The sequence below is a fragment of the Marmota monax genome, unplaced genomic scaffold, assembly GCF_021218885.2.
Source record: "Marmota monax isolate L192 unplaced genomic scaffold, Marmota_monax_Labrador192_F-V1.1 WCK01_AAM20220418_F8-fsc00004, whole genome shotgun sequence".
Lineage (NCBI taxonomy): Eukaryota > Metazoa > Chordata > Mammalia > Rodentia > Sciuridae > Marmota > Marmota monax.
This window is the reverse complement of record NW_026692881.1, coordinates 19,817,735-19,836,430: the sequence shown is the minus strand read 5'-3', so window position 1 is coordinate 19,836,430 and position 18,696 is coordinate 19,817,735. Positions and strand designations below refer to the sequence as shown.

Sequence of the window (18,696 nt, the reverse complement as noted above, 5' to 3'; positions counted from 1 at the left end):
TAATGGCAGAGTTCAGGTTAGGGAAGGGTCAGAAGTATACGGGCTTGAACTTCATCTCAAAGATCAGACATTCCCCACTCTCTGCATTGGGTCATTAGACTCCTGTGGCTGTTGCTAGAGGGTATTTGACAACATTTTGAAATGAACCCAACTTTTAGGGCAGGAGCCAAATAAAAGGAATAAAAGAAGGAAGAGCTGAGATGATGGTTTAGGTCACAGACAGGGGGGTTGCCCGCAGAATTTAGCAGCTGGGGTCAGGGGCACTAACTCCAGGCCTGATGCTTTGTCACAAATCCTTCCAGGCATGGGGTGTTGAGCTGAAAGGATGAAACTTTCCAGGCCAGGGAGGGAGGCTGGGCCCCAGCACCTATTGTCTCTTCCTATGCGCTACCTTTGTGTGATGTCTCCCTTCTCTCCTGTCTTCCACTTTGGGAGGAGGTCCGAGGAGCTGGCTCCATTGGTTTACCTTGCTACAAAAAACATCATCCAGACAGACTTGAAATTAGGTCACACATAAATGCAGCACAATGTTTTAAGATTTCTGGGCCACAAATTCCTTTTGACACTCCCAGACATACAAGGTCAGGACCTGACATCTGAGGTATCTTGAGCAGAGGAGGGAATTACTGTTTGTTTCAAAGGAACGATCTAATTAAGGGTAGAACAATCTGATCTGATCTAAAGTTCTCTATCTGCCTGATCCAAGATGACCATGTCCTCCAGCTACAGAGTCACCCCGAGGTGTCCCATGAGGTCTAATTAGAAAATATCTCCCCAGGATGCTGATCTCTTATGAGAGGCACTGTATTTATGAGATTATTGATATTACAAATGGCCAGGTTGATAAATCCTGTAAATTGGGAATATGCAAAAATTATAAAGCTAACCCAAGTCCTAGTGTGTGAAGCAGATGTCCTCAAAGTTCCTCCCACTGCAGTTGGACACAGGAAAGAATCCTGGGCCTAAGGATTGACTTTGGGATTCTTGTCCAGGGACAGAATTGGATGATGTGAAGCGTTTGCTCAAGGGGAGCCGATCAGCAAGTGTCAGTCCCACCCGCAACTCCTCCAGCACTCTCCCCATCCCCAAGAAAGGCACCGTGGAAACCAAAATGGTGACAGCAAGCTCCCAGTCAGGTAAGCATGACAGCCCCCAGGCTGCCATGAGGGATGGGAACATGGCAGCAGGTTTATTCTGGCTGGAGAATTTCACTGTGCTCTGGCTCAGACTTTTCTGACATTTCCAAAAACCCGGCTCCTCCAGCCGTGTGAATTTGTGGGCCACACATTTCTTACCAGACTGTTCAGCCATCCCACAGTCACCCAGTGGCCCAGTTCTAGATCCTAGAGATTGTCCCCCAGAAGGTTCCCACATTGAATGTGTTGACCAGGTTCCCCCAGTGAAGAGAACTGGGGAAAGTTGCAGTGTCTTCATTCATTCTCTAGTGACGATTTATTATATGCCTCCTCTGTGCCAAGTGCCAGGCATTGAGGAAAAGCACGAAATGAGAGAGACATAGCCACTGTCCTTGTGGAGATGAAAGTCTCTTGGGGAAGTCAAAGAGGAAACAAGCTGTCCCCAAGTGTTTAGCAAGGAGTGCAAGGGAGGTTCTACAGGTAACAGGGAGACAAATGAGCAGGTCTTTGGAGGGAGGTGAGGAAAGAAGCCAAGTCAGCTCCAACAGGAAGCTTTCCTCTCATTTACTCCTGGGCAATAAAAGCCTGGAGACCCTGACCTTGCTCAGATTTTTCCTAAAGGAGCAAGCCTCGGGTACTCCATGACCTGGCTGACTAGCTCGCTCTCAAAGAATGATGAGGCAGAACCGGCATCAAATTTAAAGAAACAGAAAAAGGCTTATCAGGGCCAGTACTTGCAGATCTGGTTTGCACACAGGAATATATAAGGAGAATTTGACCAGAGAAGTTCACCACCTTGCAGTGTGTCCTCAGACCTGAGGGCTCCCCGGCCAGACATACTGCACCCTTGCCGTGGTGCCTGGAGGTCTACTGAGATTAGCTTTGAGGGTCTTATTTTTTGCTCCTAAGGGAATGGCTCCCTGCCATCTTTGAAGATGAAGGAGCCAGCAAAGGACCGATAGGCAGATCATTGGTGCAGACAGCCCACCAGGAGGTGAGGAACAGGGTTTAGGAGAAAGGAGTAGACCCTAAGGAAAAATCAATCTTCATATTTCACTAAGAGCTGGCAAGAATTTCTAATCAAAAACACCAAGTTTTTATCAACTTTGAGATTTCAGTCAAAAGTAGCCCCAGACTGCTCTGAACTGAGGGAGCTCCTATGGGACCCTCAGTGCTAAACCCAGGAAAGTCCCAGGAAGCAGAGCCAGCTAAGTCCCACGGTAGGGAAATATTTATTTGTCTGTCACTGGAGCAAGTGTGTTTTTTTGCTCCCAGTGTCAGGGACCTACGACACAACGATCCTGGATGCCAACCTTCCTTCCCATATGTGGTCCTCTACTTTGCCTGCGGGGTCCTCCATGGGGACCTACCACAACAACATGACAACCCAGAGCTCATCTCTCCTCAACACCAATGCCTACTCAGCAGGATCAGGTAAGTGGCAGCTGTGCTCACTGCTCTCATCCACAAAAATCACAATCGTCCCACCTCTACCCTGGAGCTGAATGACTCCTCGGGTATCTGCCATCCTAGGGCTCCTGAGAGGTTTCTAGAACCAAGTGTCTCAAGAGTTTCTCACTGGAACTTAAGTTCAATTCAGTCTAGAAGGTATTTCTCCTGCTGAGCCCCTAGTAGAGAGGAATATACAGTATAAGATATCAGAAAAAATATATAAGGATAAAGGTTATAAAAAATGGATGCAGGAGAATTGCATCACTCCATGCAAATTGACTCTGGGATCTTGAGCAGTCATTTAACTTCTTTGAGTTTCAGAGACCTTCTCTGTAAGATTGGGTCACTAACAGGAAAGACTTTGGCTGAATCCACTGTCCACTACTGACTGATCACCTGTTGACTAGAACCCAACAAACACCATAGGCTAATGTTTGGTTCTCTGCTGGAAGGCAAGAGAACTGAATATTAAAGTTTTTCCTAAAAATCCAATCCTGGCATTTCTGCTGGTATTGCCACAGTATCCAAGTCTCTGCCTCTGCTCTGGGTTGAACATCCCTCTCCCCCACCTCTCCCTCTCCCCATTACAGTCTTTGGAGTTCCAAATAACATGACATCCTGCTCTTCCACCCTGCACCCAGGACTCAGCACCTGCTCCTCAGGTCAGTGTCACCATCTTTTTTTTTTTTTTTAAACATCAGAAATTTATTAGTTGCTCAAAACATTACATCGATCTTGACATATCATATATCTTACATTTGTTTCAAATGGGGTATGAATTCTTATTATTCCCAGGAGTACAGATTGCAGGATCACATTGATTATACAGCCACATTTATACATACTGCCATACTAGTGTCTGTAGTGTCACCATCTTGAATCACCTTTTCCTAGCTATTGACTTTAAAATATAAGAATGTTCTTTCCTGAGGAAAGTAGAACAATTTCTAGAGAGGATGTCCTTTCTGCCCATGAGCACGAAGGACTTTTCTCCATGCATTCTGTGACCCATAGCAGCGACCGCAACTGCTTTTAGAAGCTCAATTGCAGATAAAGCTCAGGATCCCAAGGAGAAGTTCTAAGGGAAGGGGGCCCAAGTCCATGCGGATGTGCTTATTCTGTGCTGATCCTTTATTTTCTGGGAGAGTTGGTGAAATGGAAAAAAATGGACTTAGTGAGTCATAGCTTCGGACATTTTCAGGGTGAAAAGCATTTTTTTTGTTAATTTAGAGGATCTTATTTTAGATCTTTTAAAAAATATGGTAGTTCAGGGCTGGGATTGTGGCTCAATGGTAGAGCTCTCGCCCAACACGTGTGAGGCTCTGGGTTCAATCCTGTGCCACATAAAAATAAACAAATAAAAAAAAGATATAAAAAAAAGCTTTAAAAGATATGGTAGTACATCAAAAGAACCACACTATGGTAAATAATGTTACTACTTAGTTTCCAATGCAAGCATATGACAATTTTAAAGAAACATTTGTTTTCACATGTATCATAATAATCCATATGGTAATAAGTTGCCAGTCTTACCTTTTTGAAAACAATCTGCCTTCTTCCTGTGATATTGCTGCTAATAAACATAATGACAGGTCTTCTTTACTTACTTAGCTGGTATAGCTACAAGTGCAAATTTAACAATCAGATTTCCAATAACTCCAGTTGACTGGAATCCCTCCAAAGTCAGAAGACCCCAGTTTCATGCTTTTTCCCCCCTTTTCTACCTTTGTATTTTGTTTTCCAAACACTTGACTGAGCCAGGCCCCCAGGTAATATTGGATCCATGATCCTGAGCCCCAAACTCTAGATAGGATGAAGGAACAGAAGCTATGACTAGGGAGGAGTGGGCTTCTGGACATTGGCCTTGGAAGTCCTAATGGGGGTGAGAGGAGTTCCATGGGTTTGAGTCAGGAAAAGAAAGAGCTGAAGGGAAAATGAAGAGCCTTTCACATAGTGTCTCTCAGAGCCACTGTCTGCATCCCATGTCCTCGGCATCCCACACTGTGTACCACGTCACCCCAGGGTGCTACAGGGAACAGAAAACCCTAGGGATATTTTAGGATTTTGAGAAACACAGCAACATTGAACCCTGTGTGAACTACTACTGTTAAATTGTGTGGACCTAAGTACTCAGCAAATGGGACTGTAGCGAAATTTGCCTTGGAGTGGGGAGGTGGGAATATTAAAAATATATATATATATATTGTCACTAAGAATAAGGTGAGGGATTCAAGAAGGTTTGAGAATCTGTCATCTGCAAAGGTAAGTGTCTTGAAAATGTTTAGGGGCTGGCATTGTGGCTCAGTGTAGAGCACTCACCTAGCATGGGTGAGGCACTGGATTTGATCCTCAGCACCACATAAAAATGAATAAATAAAATAAAGGTATTGTGTCCATCTATATATAAAAAAGAAAAGAAAAGAAAAAGAGAAGAAAAGAAACTGTTTGGGGGGTTCCAGGAGGCTGCCGCAGCGGGGGACATCCTCTGTGCACTCTGGTCTGACCTGTTCTCAATCCCTCTCACAGTGTTTGGCATGCAGAACAATCTGGGCCCCAGTTCGTCTGCTCTGTCCCACAGCACGGCCACTGCCACCACTTCCACAGGTTCGTAGTAGCTGAGGCTTGGAGCTCAGGAGTGGGGTCATGACATCTCTTTAAGGCTACAGTTCACATATCCCTTTTCAAAAACTGAATTTGAAGGACCAAAGGGCCTCTGCAAAGCAACTGACCTTTCCCCAAATGGCCCCTCCCCAACTTAGAGTTGTCAATCTTGCTCATTTACTGGCTGAGACATGAGTTCAACATACAGGGCAGCCTACCTTGTGACATGTCACCTGTATACCCCGTGTATCTCACAGCCCAGTGGGTCAGGTCCCTGCTCCCTGCCCACTCCTTGGCAGTCCACTGTCCCTACAAATCAATCAGCTAGTTTATTTTATGGTGCACCCCCCAGGTTGCTGACCCTGTGCAAACCTGCAGGGAGGGAGTAAAAACAAAAATGATGTAAGACTCAGCCTTGATTTCAACTTGCCTGCTGTTCAGTTAGAGTGGAAAGTTCAGCACACGGGAAAGGAAAGGGGGATCCTGTGAACAGCAGGAACTAAGTAATGTATAGCACAAAATAGGGGTGCAGAAGGAAAGAGGCAGAGGACTTCCTGGAGGAGGTGGCCTTTAAAACACCCTAGAAGGATAAGGAAGATTGTACCCAGGAACATTCCATCTAAACCCTCCTTGCTTCTCTGTGGCTGGAGAGGGTTGATTTCACAGCTGCTGATCTCCCTGGGGAGGCTGCCTCTTGCCAGGGCTGATCAGGCTGCTCTTGAGTGGCAGGACCCATCCTCCCACGCTGGCCCAGATCATCAGTGGTCCCTTTTTTGCAGCGTATGGTGTGAAGAAAAACGTGCCCCAGAGCCCTGCCGTCGTGAGCACCGGTGTATCCACCACCTCTACAGGTGAGAGCTGTTTCTAGCTGTCACAAGTCAGGCTGGCACATGGAGAGAACTGCCCAACTGTGACATGCAACGTATAATACAAGAGGATAGAGTCCCTGGGTGTCCTGAGGTCCACAAACACAACCCCCCCATGGATGTTTCCATGAGATTCAGATTCAGAGATGAGCATTCCTGCGTTTGACTGGGGCTGCCTGTCCCAGGAACAGGAAGATCCGTGCTCCACAGCTGCTTAGGGTCTGGCATCACCCTTGCCTGGAAGCCCTTGGCCTTTTCCTGTTACCTGTAACCATTATAAGACCCAGGAGCCCCTCGGAAGCTGCCAGCATCCTCTCCACTTCCTCTAGAACCGTTATCAACATGGGCTCCCACCATTGTTGTGGTCCTGGTTCATCTCCTCCCATTCAGAAACCCAGAACTGCACACATGCTAGGCGAGCGCTCTACCACTGAGCTACATCCACAGCCTTCGTTATTATCTTTTGAGACTGGGTCTCGCTAAGTTGCTGAGGCTGGCCTTAAACATGCTACCCTTTTGCCTCAGCCTCCTGAGTAGCTGGGGTTATAGGCATGTGCCACCACACCTGGCTAACATTCTTTTTTTTAAAAAAAAAAATATTTATTGAGCACCTCCTTTGTTTCAGACAGACACTATACTAGGTGCTGGGAGAGACAGTAAGCTGGCAACTTTGGTGGAGTGAACAGATGACAAACACAAAGACAAAGTATACAAGATAATTGGAGAAAATGACACAGATTTTAAGAAAACAATGAGTCACGTGGGAGAGATGGTGAGGGTGGAATGCTTTAGATGCAGTGGTAATGAAAAGCCTCCCTAGGAGGGTAAGACAAGCCTTCCATGCTTGTTAAGGAAGGACCTGCCTGACAAGGGGGACTGTATGGTGAGGCAGCTGCATTGACCAGTCACCCAGTACTTCTGTCATTGACCCAACCTCCTGATGGCCAGGCCCAGCCAGGCAGGGAGGGGTGCTTTGATCCCAGAATGCTTCATAGCACCACAGTCAGTGAGATCGGGAGGCTCTACGTGCACTTGCTAATCTCTTTCTTCTGCTGCCTTCTTCTTTCCTCCTCCCTCCCTCGATCGCTTCTTTCTTCTCCTTTCTCCTGGCTTCTTCCCTCCCCAGCCTCTACCACCAATGTCCAGAGTGATGACCTCTTGCACAAGGACTGCAAGTTCCTGATCCTGGAGAAAGACAATGTGCCTGCCAAGAAGGAGATGGAGCTGCTGATCATGACCAAGGACAGCGGGAAGGTCTTCACGGCCTCCCCTGCCAGCATCGCTGCAAGTACGCCAGGGACCCCCACCCCCACCCCCCACAACTGGGGCTACAGGAGAAAGGCAAATGGTGTAGGAAATGGTGTCCTAGCAAGGTGGTTTCAGACAATGTAATCATGAAGCCACGGTTTTCCCATTCTAATGAAAAATGTCTGCCTGAATGGAGCCTCCCAGGGTCTCCTTGAATGCCAACCAATGAGCCAGGAAAATTCAGGCAGAGCTCCCAGAGGGGTCCTTGGACCACTTCAACTCTCACAAGCACAAATGGGGGAAGTTAGCCCCAGGAAAGCTGGGCTCTCTTCACCAGGGTACCCTTGACCTCCCCAAGCAGCAAGGAGATGTGCAACAGGCCGGGAGGGGTGGAGAGAGAATACTCCAGATTGTCAGGGGTTCTGCGCACAGCTTCTTTTTCAGAAGACACCCTGAAAAAAGAAAAGCAGGCTGCCTACGCTGCTGACACTTGCCTGAAAGCAGAAACTAATGGTAAGAACCAACATGACTGCTGTTCCCATTGACTTGAGTCAAGCCACAGTTCATTTTTCTTAGTCTTCTGAGACTTTGATACTCAAAAGGGGGCTCCAGGAACCAGCAATTGGCAGTACCTGGGAGCATGTTAGAAATACAAGTAAGACCTTGATACTCAAAGTGTGGATGTTGGAAATGCAAGTGAGACCTTGATACGCAAAGTGTGGTCTGGGGACCAGCAATACCTGGGAGCACGTTAGAAATGCAAAATTAAGCTCCGCCCCCCTGCACTGTGTGGGAAGCTGCATATTAACGAGTTCCCCAGGTGGTATATATGTGACATTGAAGAAAAGCCCTTCCCTGGCTTGTTACATGGGTATTTTTTCTCACCTTATTAGTTCTCCCATGATTTTCAGAACTGATCAAAAAATGCTTTGTAAAGCCTTGGTTATCATCTTCTCCTTTTTCACGTTCTCCTTCTTCCTTCCCTAATATCTGAATTCTTTCTTGGGTCTCCACATTTCTTCGCAAAGTCCTGTAAAATCTCACCAAACCACTGATTTTAGGGAATTCAGCAAAGAAAGGGAAAGTTAAGCCATGGAGCATTTTAAAATTTTTATTTTATTTAGCCATAGAGCATTTTAAAATAAAGTAAAATAAGACAGCTACCATCCCAACAGGGCAGGAGACTAACCTGACTCAGTCAGCAAGGTTAGTAATTCCTCATTTTTTTAAGGGTGGAGCTAGGCTGTGAAGCCAAAAGACCCTTTCCAGAATCTGATGAAAACTATGCGCAAATTCCCCGGAAATTCCACACATGCTCACAGTAACAACAGAGACTCACACACAACCCTCCTCCAAGCCTGTCCTTGCTGGATTTCCCAGTTCACACTCCAACGTCCCAACCTGTGCACCTGTGCTCAGAGTCCCTTAGCCAAGATATCAGAGTAGGGATGGGGGTGTAGCTCAGTGGTAGAGTACATGCTTAACAGAGTCCTGAGTTCAAGCTCCAGCACCAAAAAGAAAAAGAAATCAGTCATGTCCCATGAGCACATTTATTTTTTTGAATAAACAAAGATCTTCCAAAAAATGTGTTGAGGTTTAGGGTTTAAGGTTGTAAGAGAGTTAAACACTATCCATTCTTCCACCATTACGTGCTTGGCCAAGCCATGCCTTCATCAGTATATTTTTGTAAATATCAGCCTCCTGAGGACTGAGTTGCTAGATGTCCCTAACGTTGCTGTTCTGCGAGGTGCCTGAGTGGCCGATTGACCTAACGTCCTAAACCTCACAATGGGCAGCCTATGGGCTCCTCCAGTTTAAAAGCTCAGGTCTGAACTTGTGTTTGTCTTTTTAGGAGACTTGAAGACCATATCCACAAAGGGCAAGGGCACCTCCGCAGGTGGGTGAGAGTTGGGGACCCTGCAGGGACAGGATCCAAGGGCTGGTTATACTTGGTCAAACAGATTATGGCCCTTGCCTGGAGCCAACACACACTTGAGCCACCCAACTCAGGCTCCCTGTGGGCACATAAGGGCAGGAATAGGGTAAAGGTGGGAGTGGGCAGGCTGTGGGCTGGTGGTGGCCTCAGAAGGAATGTAGCCCAGGGGATGTTGCTTTGCAGACCCCACCACCCCTAACTGGCAGCCACTATAAGACCTAAGGTCCAGGGTCTCCAACCAGGGCAGGAGCAACATGATGGGGCTACTCTGGGTTTCTCCAGAACCTCCCATGTGGGCCCAGGAGGACACTAAGCCAAGCACACTCCTGCCCCCTACCATTTTTTTTTTACCTCCTATCCTCACCTTATGTAGGAGCACACTGAGTCTTACCTCCCCAGAAGTTAGAGAACTATAAACCCTGAAAAAAATGTTTAGGTTTACTGGACTGAATGTAACTCTAGGCACTGTGGAGCTCACAAAGAGCGGGCTGTGTCCAGTGGTCCTGGAGATGGGGGAGCTTTAGATTCAGGCCTAATAAAATGCAGGAGGTTGTGGCTTTGAGCTGCATCTCTGCTAATTTTTTTTTTTTTTTTCTGATTTCTTTTTGACCCTTATCTCATCTTACTCAACAACTGTCTGATGAAGTAGGGAATCTTTTAACTCCATTTTATAAAGAGGAAACAGAAAGGTTAAGTGACCTTCTCAGGGTCACACAGCTCTAGCCCAGCATTGTCAGACTTCCGCTCCTCACCAGCCATGGCCCTGTGTTAACATGGAGTTGCCCAGGAACTTTGAAGTCCCTACTCCCACTCAGGCCCACAGGAAGTCACCAAAAGCTAGAGAATTTTGAGGGAAAACAACAGGAGCTGCCTGCATTCACCCCACCTTCCCTGTCTCTTCCACAGATCTCCATGGCTATGACAGAGGCGGCGGTGTTGGTGGAGGTGGAGGCGGTGGTGGTGGGGGACTGTGGGGGGGTGCACCTGCCTGGTGCCCCTGCGGTTCCTGCTGCAGCTGGTGGAAATGGCTGCTGGGCCTGCTGCTCACCTGGCTGCTGCTCCTGGGACTACTCTTTGGCCTCATTGCTCTGGGTATGTGCAAAGGCCTAGGGGCAGGATGCAGGGTGGCCCCCAAGTCCCGCCACCCCTTCAGAAGGACAAGCATCAGAGAGTGGCCCTGAGTGTCAGGTCCAAGAGGCTTGAGATCATAGGCGCAGACCTGGTGTTCCTGCAGATGAGGACACTGAGCCCCAGGAGGCACCTGGCCATGGTCATGTGGCCAGTGAGCTCCTGGTCCCTCCCCACCCTCCCTGGACCCGTGGCAGCCTGCTGTGTGCATTTGGCTGCCCCTCACAATAAGGTCATGTCTTCTCATTGCCACCTTTTCCCAGCACCTATGGCTGTGTTCCTGCCATCTCTCACTCCCCCTCACAGGAGAAGAGAGGGCAAGCTTTGGCACCCAGCTCAGGCGACAGGCCAGGTTTCTGTACGGCTCCGGGAGGATGCTGAGGAGCTCATCCTCCTGTGGCCTCCACAGATTGTCTCTGCATAAGTAGTTCAGCAACTTGTGCCTAGCAGAATGAAGCAGCCCGTGGCTGGCTCCCCACGCGGAGGCTCAGCGAGGCAGGCACTGGGGAGAGCCCTTGCTGATGTCGCCTGTGTCTGTCCCTTCCAGCGGAGGAGGTGAAGAAGCTGAAAGCCCGTGTGGACGAGCTGGAGAGGACCAGGACCGGTGTGCTCTATTATGAGGACAAGATGGACAGGAGCAACAAGGACCGCCTGCAGGGAGCCGCGCCCGACCTGGGTACTGGCATAGACAAAGCAGGACTGGACATCCCCAGCCAGGAGGCACTCTGGCTCTTCGTGAGGAACAAGCTGATGATTGAGCAGGAAAATGGTGAGAGTTCAGCCAGTGCAGGGCCAGCTCAGCTGAGTCTCTTGCTGCTTTGTGTGGGTGGGGGGGGGCCCCCCCAGGGCTACCACTCAGCAGGCTCTCAGTCTCTCTCTCCCCACACCTCTCCATATCGCTAAGAGGCAGGTGGTACCAGGACTGGGATCCCATCTTACAGATGGAAAAACTGAGTCCTAAAGAGGAGAATTGACCGAGATCACTAAACCCGGTGTTAATTCTGACTCCTCAGCTAGCTTTGGTTTCTTCCCGCCGCCCATGACCCCCTCTTATGTGCAAATGAAGGACATAGGAGATGTGACACTCACTCAGGATTTACTTTCTCTCGTAGGAAACCTCCGAGGAAGCCCTGGCCCTAAAGGTATTGCAGTGGACCCAGCCTTTCCCTGCTCTCATTCCTGCAGGTGGATTCTCTGGGTGGATTATTTTGTCCTTTTTCCAAACATGAAGACGAGGTGCTGACCCCCTTGTGGTTCCGTTGGGAGGGCTGAGAACTGTCTTTAGAGTCAGAAGATCTTAGCGTGGGAAGCAACCTGCACAGCCTGTAGGAGAGTTCTGGCACTGTACCAAGGGACACAGATGGAGACGGAGGGACAGATGGAGACTGCCATCCCATTGCCTTGACATATGGCTTCCATATTGTCAAACGGCTGTGAAGTACCAGGGAGAGAATGGCCCTTGGTTCCTACCAATCTCACAGTTTTCATGCCTTTCTCATTTTAGGCGACATGGGAAGTCAAGGCCCTAAAGGTAAATCTCACATGGACATTTTCACCTTTATTATTAGTGAGGGTTAATGGTTTAAAGCAATCAGCATGGGTCAGAAAACCCCCTTCATAACGAGAAAAGTGACTGACATTCCATGGGACAACTGCACAGTGAGGAGGAGGAGGTTTCCAATCCGGGTGACCCTCACAGGGTAGAGTAGCTTTCCTTGATCCTCTGACTGGGGCTGATAAACTTCTGTGTGTTTGGAAATTGCCACAAGATTGCTGGCCCCACTCCCAGAGTCTTAGCAGGTGTGGATGGGGTGAGCAGTCTTCAGTCTGCAGCCAGGGGTGCAGTCAATGCTGAGGACCACCACTCAAGAGGACAGGGCCACCCTTTGTCCCCAGATCAATCTTGCTTCCCAATAGACCTGAGTGCAGGAATGGGGCTCCTCCACTTAGTAGCCCTCTCCCTCTCCCTACCCCCTCGTGACTCCCTGCCCGCCCTCCCCATATACCCTGGCTCCCCCGCCCCCTTCCCCCCTACCAACCCTGATGGGGATAAGTGGGGACTGGTGGTTCCAGAGCCCCTCAACCTGCAATGACCAGGTAAAACACTGGACTCCAGGTACATTTGAAGTGCAGATAAATGATAATTTTTTACTCAAAGTGTGTCCCGTGGATCTTAAGGGACATACTAGCACTAAAACTTTATATGTTGTTTATCTGCAATTCAAGCAGAACTAGACATGTGTACTTACATTTGCTAACTTTGGCAATTCCATCTGAATCCCCCCAGGGGCTCCTTTCAGGTCCTCTGACTGACATCCCTTTACCTTTGTTTCTGCAGGAGATCGAGGTCTCCCTGGGACTCCAGGTGTGTAACCTTCCATGACCTCCCTCTGGCCCTGGGGGTGTTAGTGCTGCTATCTCCCAGCTGCCTGCTTCCAAAGGACATGGGGGCTGAGGTCTTCTTGTGTATCTACAGGTATCCCTGGGCTCTTGGGCCACCCAGGTCCAGAAGGACCAAAGGGACAAAAAGGCAGCGTGGGTAAGAGCCTCTTTTTCTATTCATTCATTTGGGAAACATTCATTAAATGCCTGCTGTGTTCCTGGCCCAGTTTCAGGGAACATCAGTTAACACAGAAGAGAGGCCCCTGCAGCTGTGTCACTTCCATTTGGGTGGGGGGAGACAATAAGCAGGGTAGGGGGCCAGTGTGAAGTGGGAAAGACTGAACTGGAGGAGGCTGGGAGTCAGGGCTGAGGGTGAGTTACATAGGGAGGTCAGGGAGCAAAGACTTGAAGAGAGAGGGAGCCAGGCGCCAGATCTGGGGAAGCATGTCAGGCAGGGGACAGCCAAGGCCAGTCCCAAGGGCAAGTTCAAGGAGCAGTTCAAAGAGCTCCAGGAGGCCAAAGAGATGTTGAGAAGAGTGTGCTGTTGGGGCCCTGAGACCAGCATAAGATGCCAGTCTTTCCCGGAGCGAGCTGAGAAGCCATGTGCAGGTTTGGGGCAGAGCTGGAACATAATCTACTCACATTTTAAAAGGTCACTCTGGCTTCTGGATTGAGCCAAGACTGCAGGGGCTAGTGGGGATCAGGGGCCAGGGAAGAGGCTCCAGGCCAGAGTTCTGTCAGTGAGAGGTGCCTCTGGGACCCACCCTAACTGTGACACTGGCCATTCCTAACTTTAGGAGATCCTGGCATGGAAGGACCCATGGGCCAGAGAGGGCGAGAGGGCCCCATGGGACCTCGTGGTGAACCAGGGCCTCCTGGGTTTGGAGAGAAAGGGGACAGAGGTAAGAGGCGATTCCTTCACGGGGAGGTTTCTGGTTTTGTTTGTTTGTAGTGGCTGGGGATAGAAACCAGGGCCTCAGGAGTGCCGGGCAAACATACCACAGCTAAGCCACACCCTCAGCCCCGGTCCTCCTTCTTTCCATCTGTCCCCTTTCCTCCTCCCTTCAGTTGAGCACTCTCCTTGAGCTGGGCCTGTGCCAGGCCCTCTGGAGACAGAAGACTAATCATGGGGCTTGAGAGAGGATATGGTCCAGGCCTAGGGCCTAGGAACAGCTGTGATTCCTGGAACCCAAAGAGGCCTCAGTGAAATGTCCTTCCAAGAGCAGGGTGGAGGGAGGAGGGAGGTCACGGTGGACAGCTGAGGGCAGGCTGGGCTTGTCAGACAGCACAGGGGGGTGGGGTTCAGCCCTGTCAGGGCTGGAACTCAGCAGGACAGAGGGCAGGAAAGCCCCAGGCATAGGCCCTGGGGAGCTTTTGTGATTTAGATCCTGAAACCTGAAGCTGTATTGATGTGGGGAAACCAAGACAGACCCTAGAAATCCTCTAATGCCCAAAGGCTAAGCAGGAAGACGTATTTTTTGTTTCACTCTCTCTTAAAAATGTTTCTCAACCAGACAAAGCCAATATTTTTGGAGTGCCTCCCAGGTGCCAGACTTCATGGAAAATTAAGGCTTGGGGGTAGAAACGGAAGGCATTTTTTCTGACTAGTGGCCTCAAAGAGGCACCAAATGGATCCTGGACAAATGGCAGGGAGGGAAGAGACACTGTGGACTGGGGGAGCAGCCGCCTCGGAGGAGGACTCTCTCAAAGTTCTTCTTCCTCCTTTTCTCCTCAGGAGCTACTGGTGAAGCTGGTCCTCAGGGCCCTCCTGGTGTCCCGGGTTCTGTGGGTCCAAAAGGTATGTCCGGTGCCCAGGACAGGATCCAAGCCAGGCCAGGGAGGAGCCACATCTAAGAGGATCACAGAGAAGCAGGCCCAGGGGTACCAGACAGAACTGGCCCCTGCCTAAGGCAAAAAAAAAAAGAAAAGAAAAGAAAGAAAAAGAGAGAGATGACAGAGTCCCTGAGGGTCAAGACTGGGCCTATAACTTTAGCCCCATAATGGGGTTGGAGCCACATTTTCTTCTCTCCAGTGGCCACCTTATGTGGTCCTTAAGCGGTAGATGGACCATGCAGGAAATCAGAAGTCAATTTTGTCCACTGACTGGGGCCCAGCTACACACATCAGAAACAGCACATCTGGACGACCCAGGGAGAATGGGCCCCTTCTCACAGTGTGATGCCTATCTGGCCACCTGCCCTCTAACTTTTGTCCCAGTTTAAATTTCTTACTCTGACCAGGAAGGAGCAAGGGTCCCTTGACACTCTCCACCCTGCCCACCTGCAGCCTCCTCCTAAGAAGGAGATTGCACTGGGATCCCTCCTGTACTGTCTTACGTGGGTCCTGGCAAGGACCCCTCTGGGCGGGCAACACATACCCACACAGCCCTCAGCTGGAGATGAGCTCCCTCCACACCCACCTGCCCTTCACCATGAGTCAGGAGCCCCTGCCTGCATCTGACTCTGCTGATTGTCTCGTCCTTCTTCTCAGGTTCCAGTGGCTCTCCTGGACCCCATGGCCCCCCAGGTCAGTGTGCTGCTTCTTGTAAATTGATGCTATTTATGGGCAAAAGGCGGGGTGGTGGTGTTAAAAGGAAAACTAAACATTTTTCAAATAAAAGAAGCAATTACAGGGTTGGGGTTCAAGCCTCCTGAAGACACAAAACTCAAGTCTAGGCATGTGTCTCCTGCAGCTGAGCTCAGGGGCCCTCATGAGCTCTGTCCAGGTCTGGTCTGAGACCTGGCATGGGTCTCAGACTCACCAGCAGCTTTGGCAATGGGAGATTCCCATCCTCCTTTCACCTGAGCCAGTGCCTAGGCCCCACCCTGCTTCCACCCCTGAGAGCCAAAGAGCTCTTCCTGCTGTCCTGAGGATCTCAAGCTGCAGCCAATGTCTGTGCCTGGGTCCTGTGAGGTGTTCCTATGCCCAGGGCCTGATCAGCAGGGTCAAGAAAGTTGGGCCAGTTTAGCAGGGACATGGGGAGGAGCGCAGGGAAAGCAGCCGTAGACTTGATTCTAGGGCGTGTGGACCTGGGTGGTGTACACAACTGCAGCATGCATGTGCACAAACACACGTGTGCATCCATCCTTTCCAAAGATGGGACACTCATCCACCCGTATGCCTTCCTCCGCTGGCAGGTTCTATAGGTCCCCAAGGGCTCCGAGGTGAAGTGGGACTCCCTGGTGTCAAAGGTAAGCTGGGGGGAAGAGGACATCATCCTGGGATCAAGAAGGAGGTCTGGGAGGACAGGGGACGGGAGGTAGGGGTTGGGTCTGATGGACAGGTGACGCCCACAGCAAGTGCAGCTGACATATGGGAGAGTGGGGGTGATGAGGTCAGCATGGAGGAAAAGCTGTCTTCAGAGATAGACATTGACCCTTCTTGGTTGTCCCTGCGAGGCCCTTTAAACAAGATGTCCATTTCCTTTTCAGGCGACAAAGGACCTATGGGACCACCAGGACCCAAAGGTATATGCTGTTTCCACTGCTGCTCAGTCATTACCATAGTCTTCTCTACTCCTGGGCACTCAGATGTGACCCCTGGTGAAGGGTTTGAGAACCCATAGGACTCTGGCTCCTGGACCCTGGAACTGAGAAGGAATGAGAGTGTCCTCTTATCCAGCCCCTTGGGGAAACTGAGGCACAAAGAGGGGAAACAAAGTACCATCACCACATGTCCATGTGTAGTGAGGATGCCCATTCTGAGGTGTCTGTCCTCTGGTCTGGTCCTCCTTGTGCCCAGGGCACCGTGTGTGCTCCAGCAGGGACTGGGAGTCTGTTTGTGGGTGGGACCTGACCCAACAAGAGCTCAAACCTGCTCCTGCAACTTCACCAACGCCACATTCCTACCAGTATCCTGCTGGTGGGAGCCTACAAGTGTAAGGAGAGCCCATGGGTCCCTGTGACTGGGGAGATTGTTTTCCTTGTTCACAACTAATGACGTCCTCACCTTGTTTTGTTTTAGGTGACCAGGGTGAGAAAGGACCTCGAGGCCTCACAGGTCAGTCCTCTATAGGAATCTACTTTAGTTCATTCATGACTTTTAAGTCTATTGTTCAGTGGAGATGGAAAAAAATACAGAAGGAGACAGAATGTCTCTTAAGACTTTCAGGAAACTTGCCTTCTAGAAAAAGCCGAGAAGATAAAATAAGGCCATAAATGGGGGTCAAACACTCTTCAAAATGCACAGTCCCAACAATAGATAGATACTTGGTACAAAAAGGGGGGTATCTACTCATCTGTGACCCTCTGGACGAATCCAGTTGGTAAAATTAATAAGCAAATTCCAGAGTGGAAGAAAATGTGTGCCACTGCATCTGCTCAGCCACTTACCGCCTGCCAACTGGCATCATTAAAAAGGACATTGATGGTAATGATAATTTGACCACAAAGGTTAGCTTTCTGTTTCCAAGGAAATTGGGTTCATACACAAGTCCCTTCAGATCAAGTGCGGATTCTGGGTCAATCTGTGCCTACTTCCAGGGGGAGCAGGGGTCTTTGGCCTTGGAATCAAAGCAGCAATTGCTTCCCACCTCCTCTATGTGGAGAGGAGGCAGGCATCTTGGGCTGTGGGAGGAAGTGGGCTCGTGCTACCACGTTCAAAGCACACATTAGCTTGCCAGCCTCCAACCAGCTGGTCCTCTGTCCTGTGCAGGCGAGCCTGGAGTGAGAGGTTTGCCTGGAGCGGTGGGTGAGCCCGGAGCTAAAGGAGCAATGGGTAAGTGTCCCAAAGAGTGTCTGCCTATTCCAGAGCTCATCACGGCCCTGTAGAAATTCTTCTTCTAGAGCTGCCGCTGCAGCTCTCTTTCCCCTGCCCACCCTTGGGCAAGTCCCCCTCTTTGGTCATTTCTGGGTCTGAGGATTCCTCTGGGGCTCAGCAAGCTGCAGTTCTCTGTGGGTTTCTCACTGCTCTAGGTCAGGCTTGGCAGGGTGTGGCCCATCATCCTGGCTCCTGCCTGGAAGCCAAGGCAAAGACAATTGAGGTCCCTTGGGACTCCCAGTGTCCCACCCCAGGATGAGCTTCACAACCAGATCCAGGTGGCCACCCTGTGGCTACCCTTTGCTGCCTGACAGCCAGGGCATACAAGCTGGCTGAGGACCTGCAGAGGACCAGGCTGGCTGAGAACCATGGTGTCTCGAGGCTTATGCCCCCCTCCCCCACTAAGGACGCACCACCTTCACTTGTTCATTTCACTAGCTCTTGGCAAGCACTGACTGTTGGCAGGACAAGTAAGACACTTTGCTCCCTCAAGAGGAGATAAAGCTTACAAGAAGGGACAGGGGCCAATGAAAGGCCCCAAATACTATGGTTAGATAATGGAGGAAGAGATTTCTCCCAACCAGAAGGATGGAGGAGATGGCATTTCAGATGGTTCTGAAATCTTAGGAAGATTTTCATCCTGATCAGCGTGGAAAATAATCCATGCAGACACAACACGAGTAAAGACAGAGTAGAGGCACAGTCCCGAAGTACACCATCTCAGATGGGGTTAGGATAGCAGATAACTGGAGCAGAAAGCAGAGGAGACAAGAACTGGAAGACCTTGACTTCCAGGACCTCAAGGAAATGAGGTGAACACTTATGAGCCCTCAGCTCTCGCAGTGGGATGGGAGCCCTGGACCACTCTCAGCAGGCACATAGACCGTGGCTGGCTTAGGAGAAGCCTATCTCCAGAAGGTGGGACAAAGCAGGCTCTCCTGCAGTCAACACCATAGAGAGGGTTTGGAGGGCTCCCACCTGGGAGACCTCAAGCTCTGAGGCTACTGGGACAGGAAGGAAGTCACAGAAATAGCTCCAGGGGTCCATGGACTGATGAACTTTGCTTTTCTGCTTGCTCAGGTCCTGCTGGCCCTGATGGACAACAAGGCCCAAGAGGTTGGTTACTGATTTCCTGTCTTCACTCGCACCTGCCCATGTCTCCCATTCCCTGCCCTACCTATGTCCCTGC

At 50.0% G+C, this 18,696-nt stretch overlaps 1 protein-coding gene across 2 annotated transcripts in view; it reads left to right on the top strand.

Moving 5' to 3' along the window:
- Positions 1–18,696, top strand: part of Col17a1 (collagen type XVII alpha 1 chain) — a 48,153-nt gene that overhangs the window by 14,308 nt on the left and 15,149 nt on the right. For both annotated transcript variants that reach the window (XM_058581289.1, XM_046450440.2), the window contains exons 9-30: positions 993–1,136; positions 2,412–2,570; positions 3,179–3,250; positions 5,115–5,192; positions 5,969–6,040; positions 7,182–7,343; positions 7,736–7,816; positions 9,156–9,200; positions 10,146–10,331; positions 10,915–11,136; positions 11,480–11,509; positions 11,872–11,898; positions 12,706–12,732; positions 12,844–12,906; positions 13,547–13,651; positions 14,485–14,547; positions 15,240–15,275; positions 15,887–15,940; positions 16,181–16,216; positions 16,713–16,748; positions 17,403–17,465; positions 18,588–18,623. In XM_058581289.1, the coding sequence (XP_058437272.1) occupies positions 993–1,136; positions 2,412–2,570; positions 3,179–3,250; positions 5,115–5,192; positions 5,969–6,040; positions 7,182–7,343; positions 7,736–7,816; positions 9,156–9,200; positions 10,146–10,331; positions 10,915–11,136; positions 11,480–11,509; positions 11,872–11,898; positions 12,706–12,732; positions 12,844–12,906; positions 13,547–13,651; positions 14,485–14,547; positions 15,240–15,275; positions 15,887–15,940; positions 16,181–16,216; positions 16,713–16,748; positions 17,403–17,465; positions 18,588–18,623 (1,797 nt within the window). The remainder of the gene's footprint in view (positions 1–992; positions 1,137–2,411; positions 2,571–3,178; positions 3,251–5,114; positions 5,193–5,968; positions 6,041–7,181; positions 7,344–7,735; positions 7,817–9,155; positions 9,201–10,145; positions 10,332–10,914; positions 11,137–11,479; positions 11,510–11,871; positions 11,899–12,705; positions 12,733–12,843; positions 12,907–13,546; positions 13,652–14,484; positions 14,548–15,239; positions 15,276–15,886; positions 15,941–16,180; positions 16,217–16,712; positions 16,749–17,402; positions 17,466–18,587; positions 18,624–18,696) is intronic.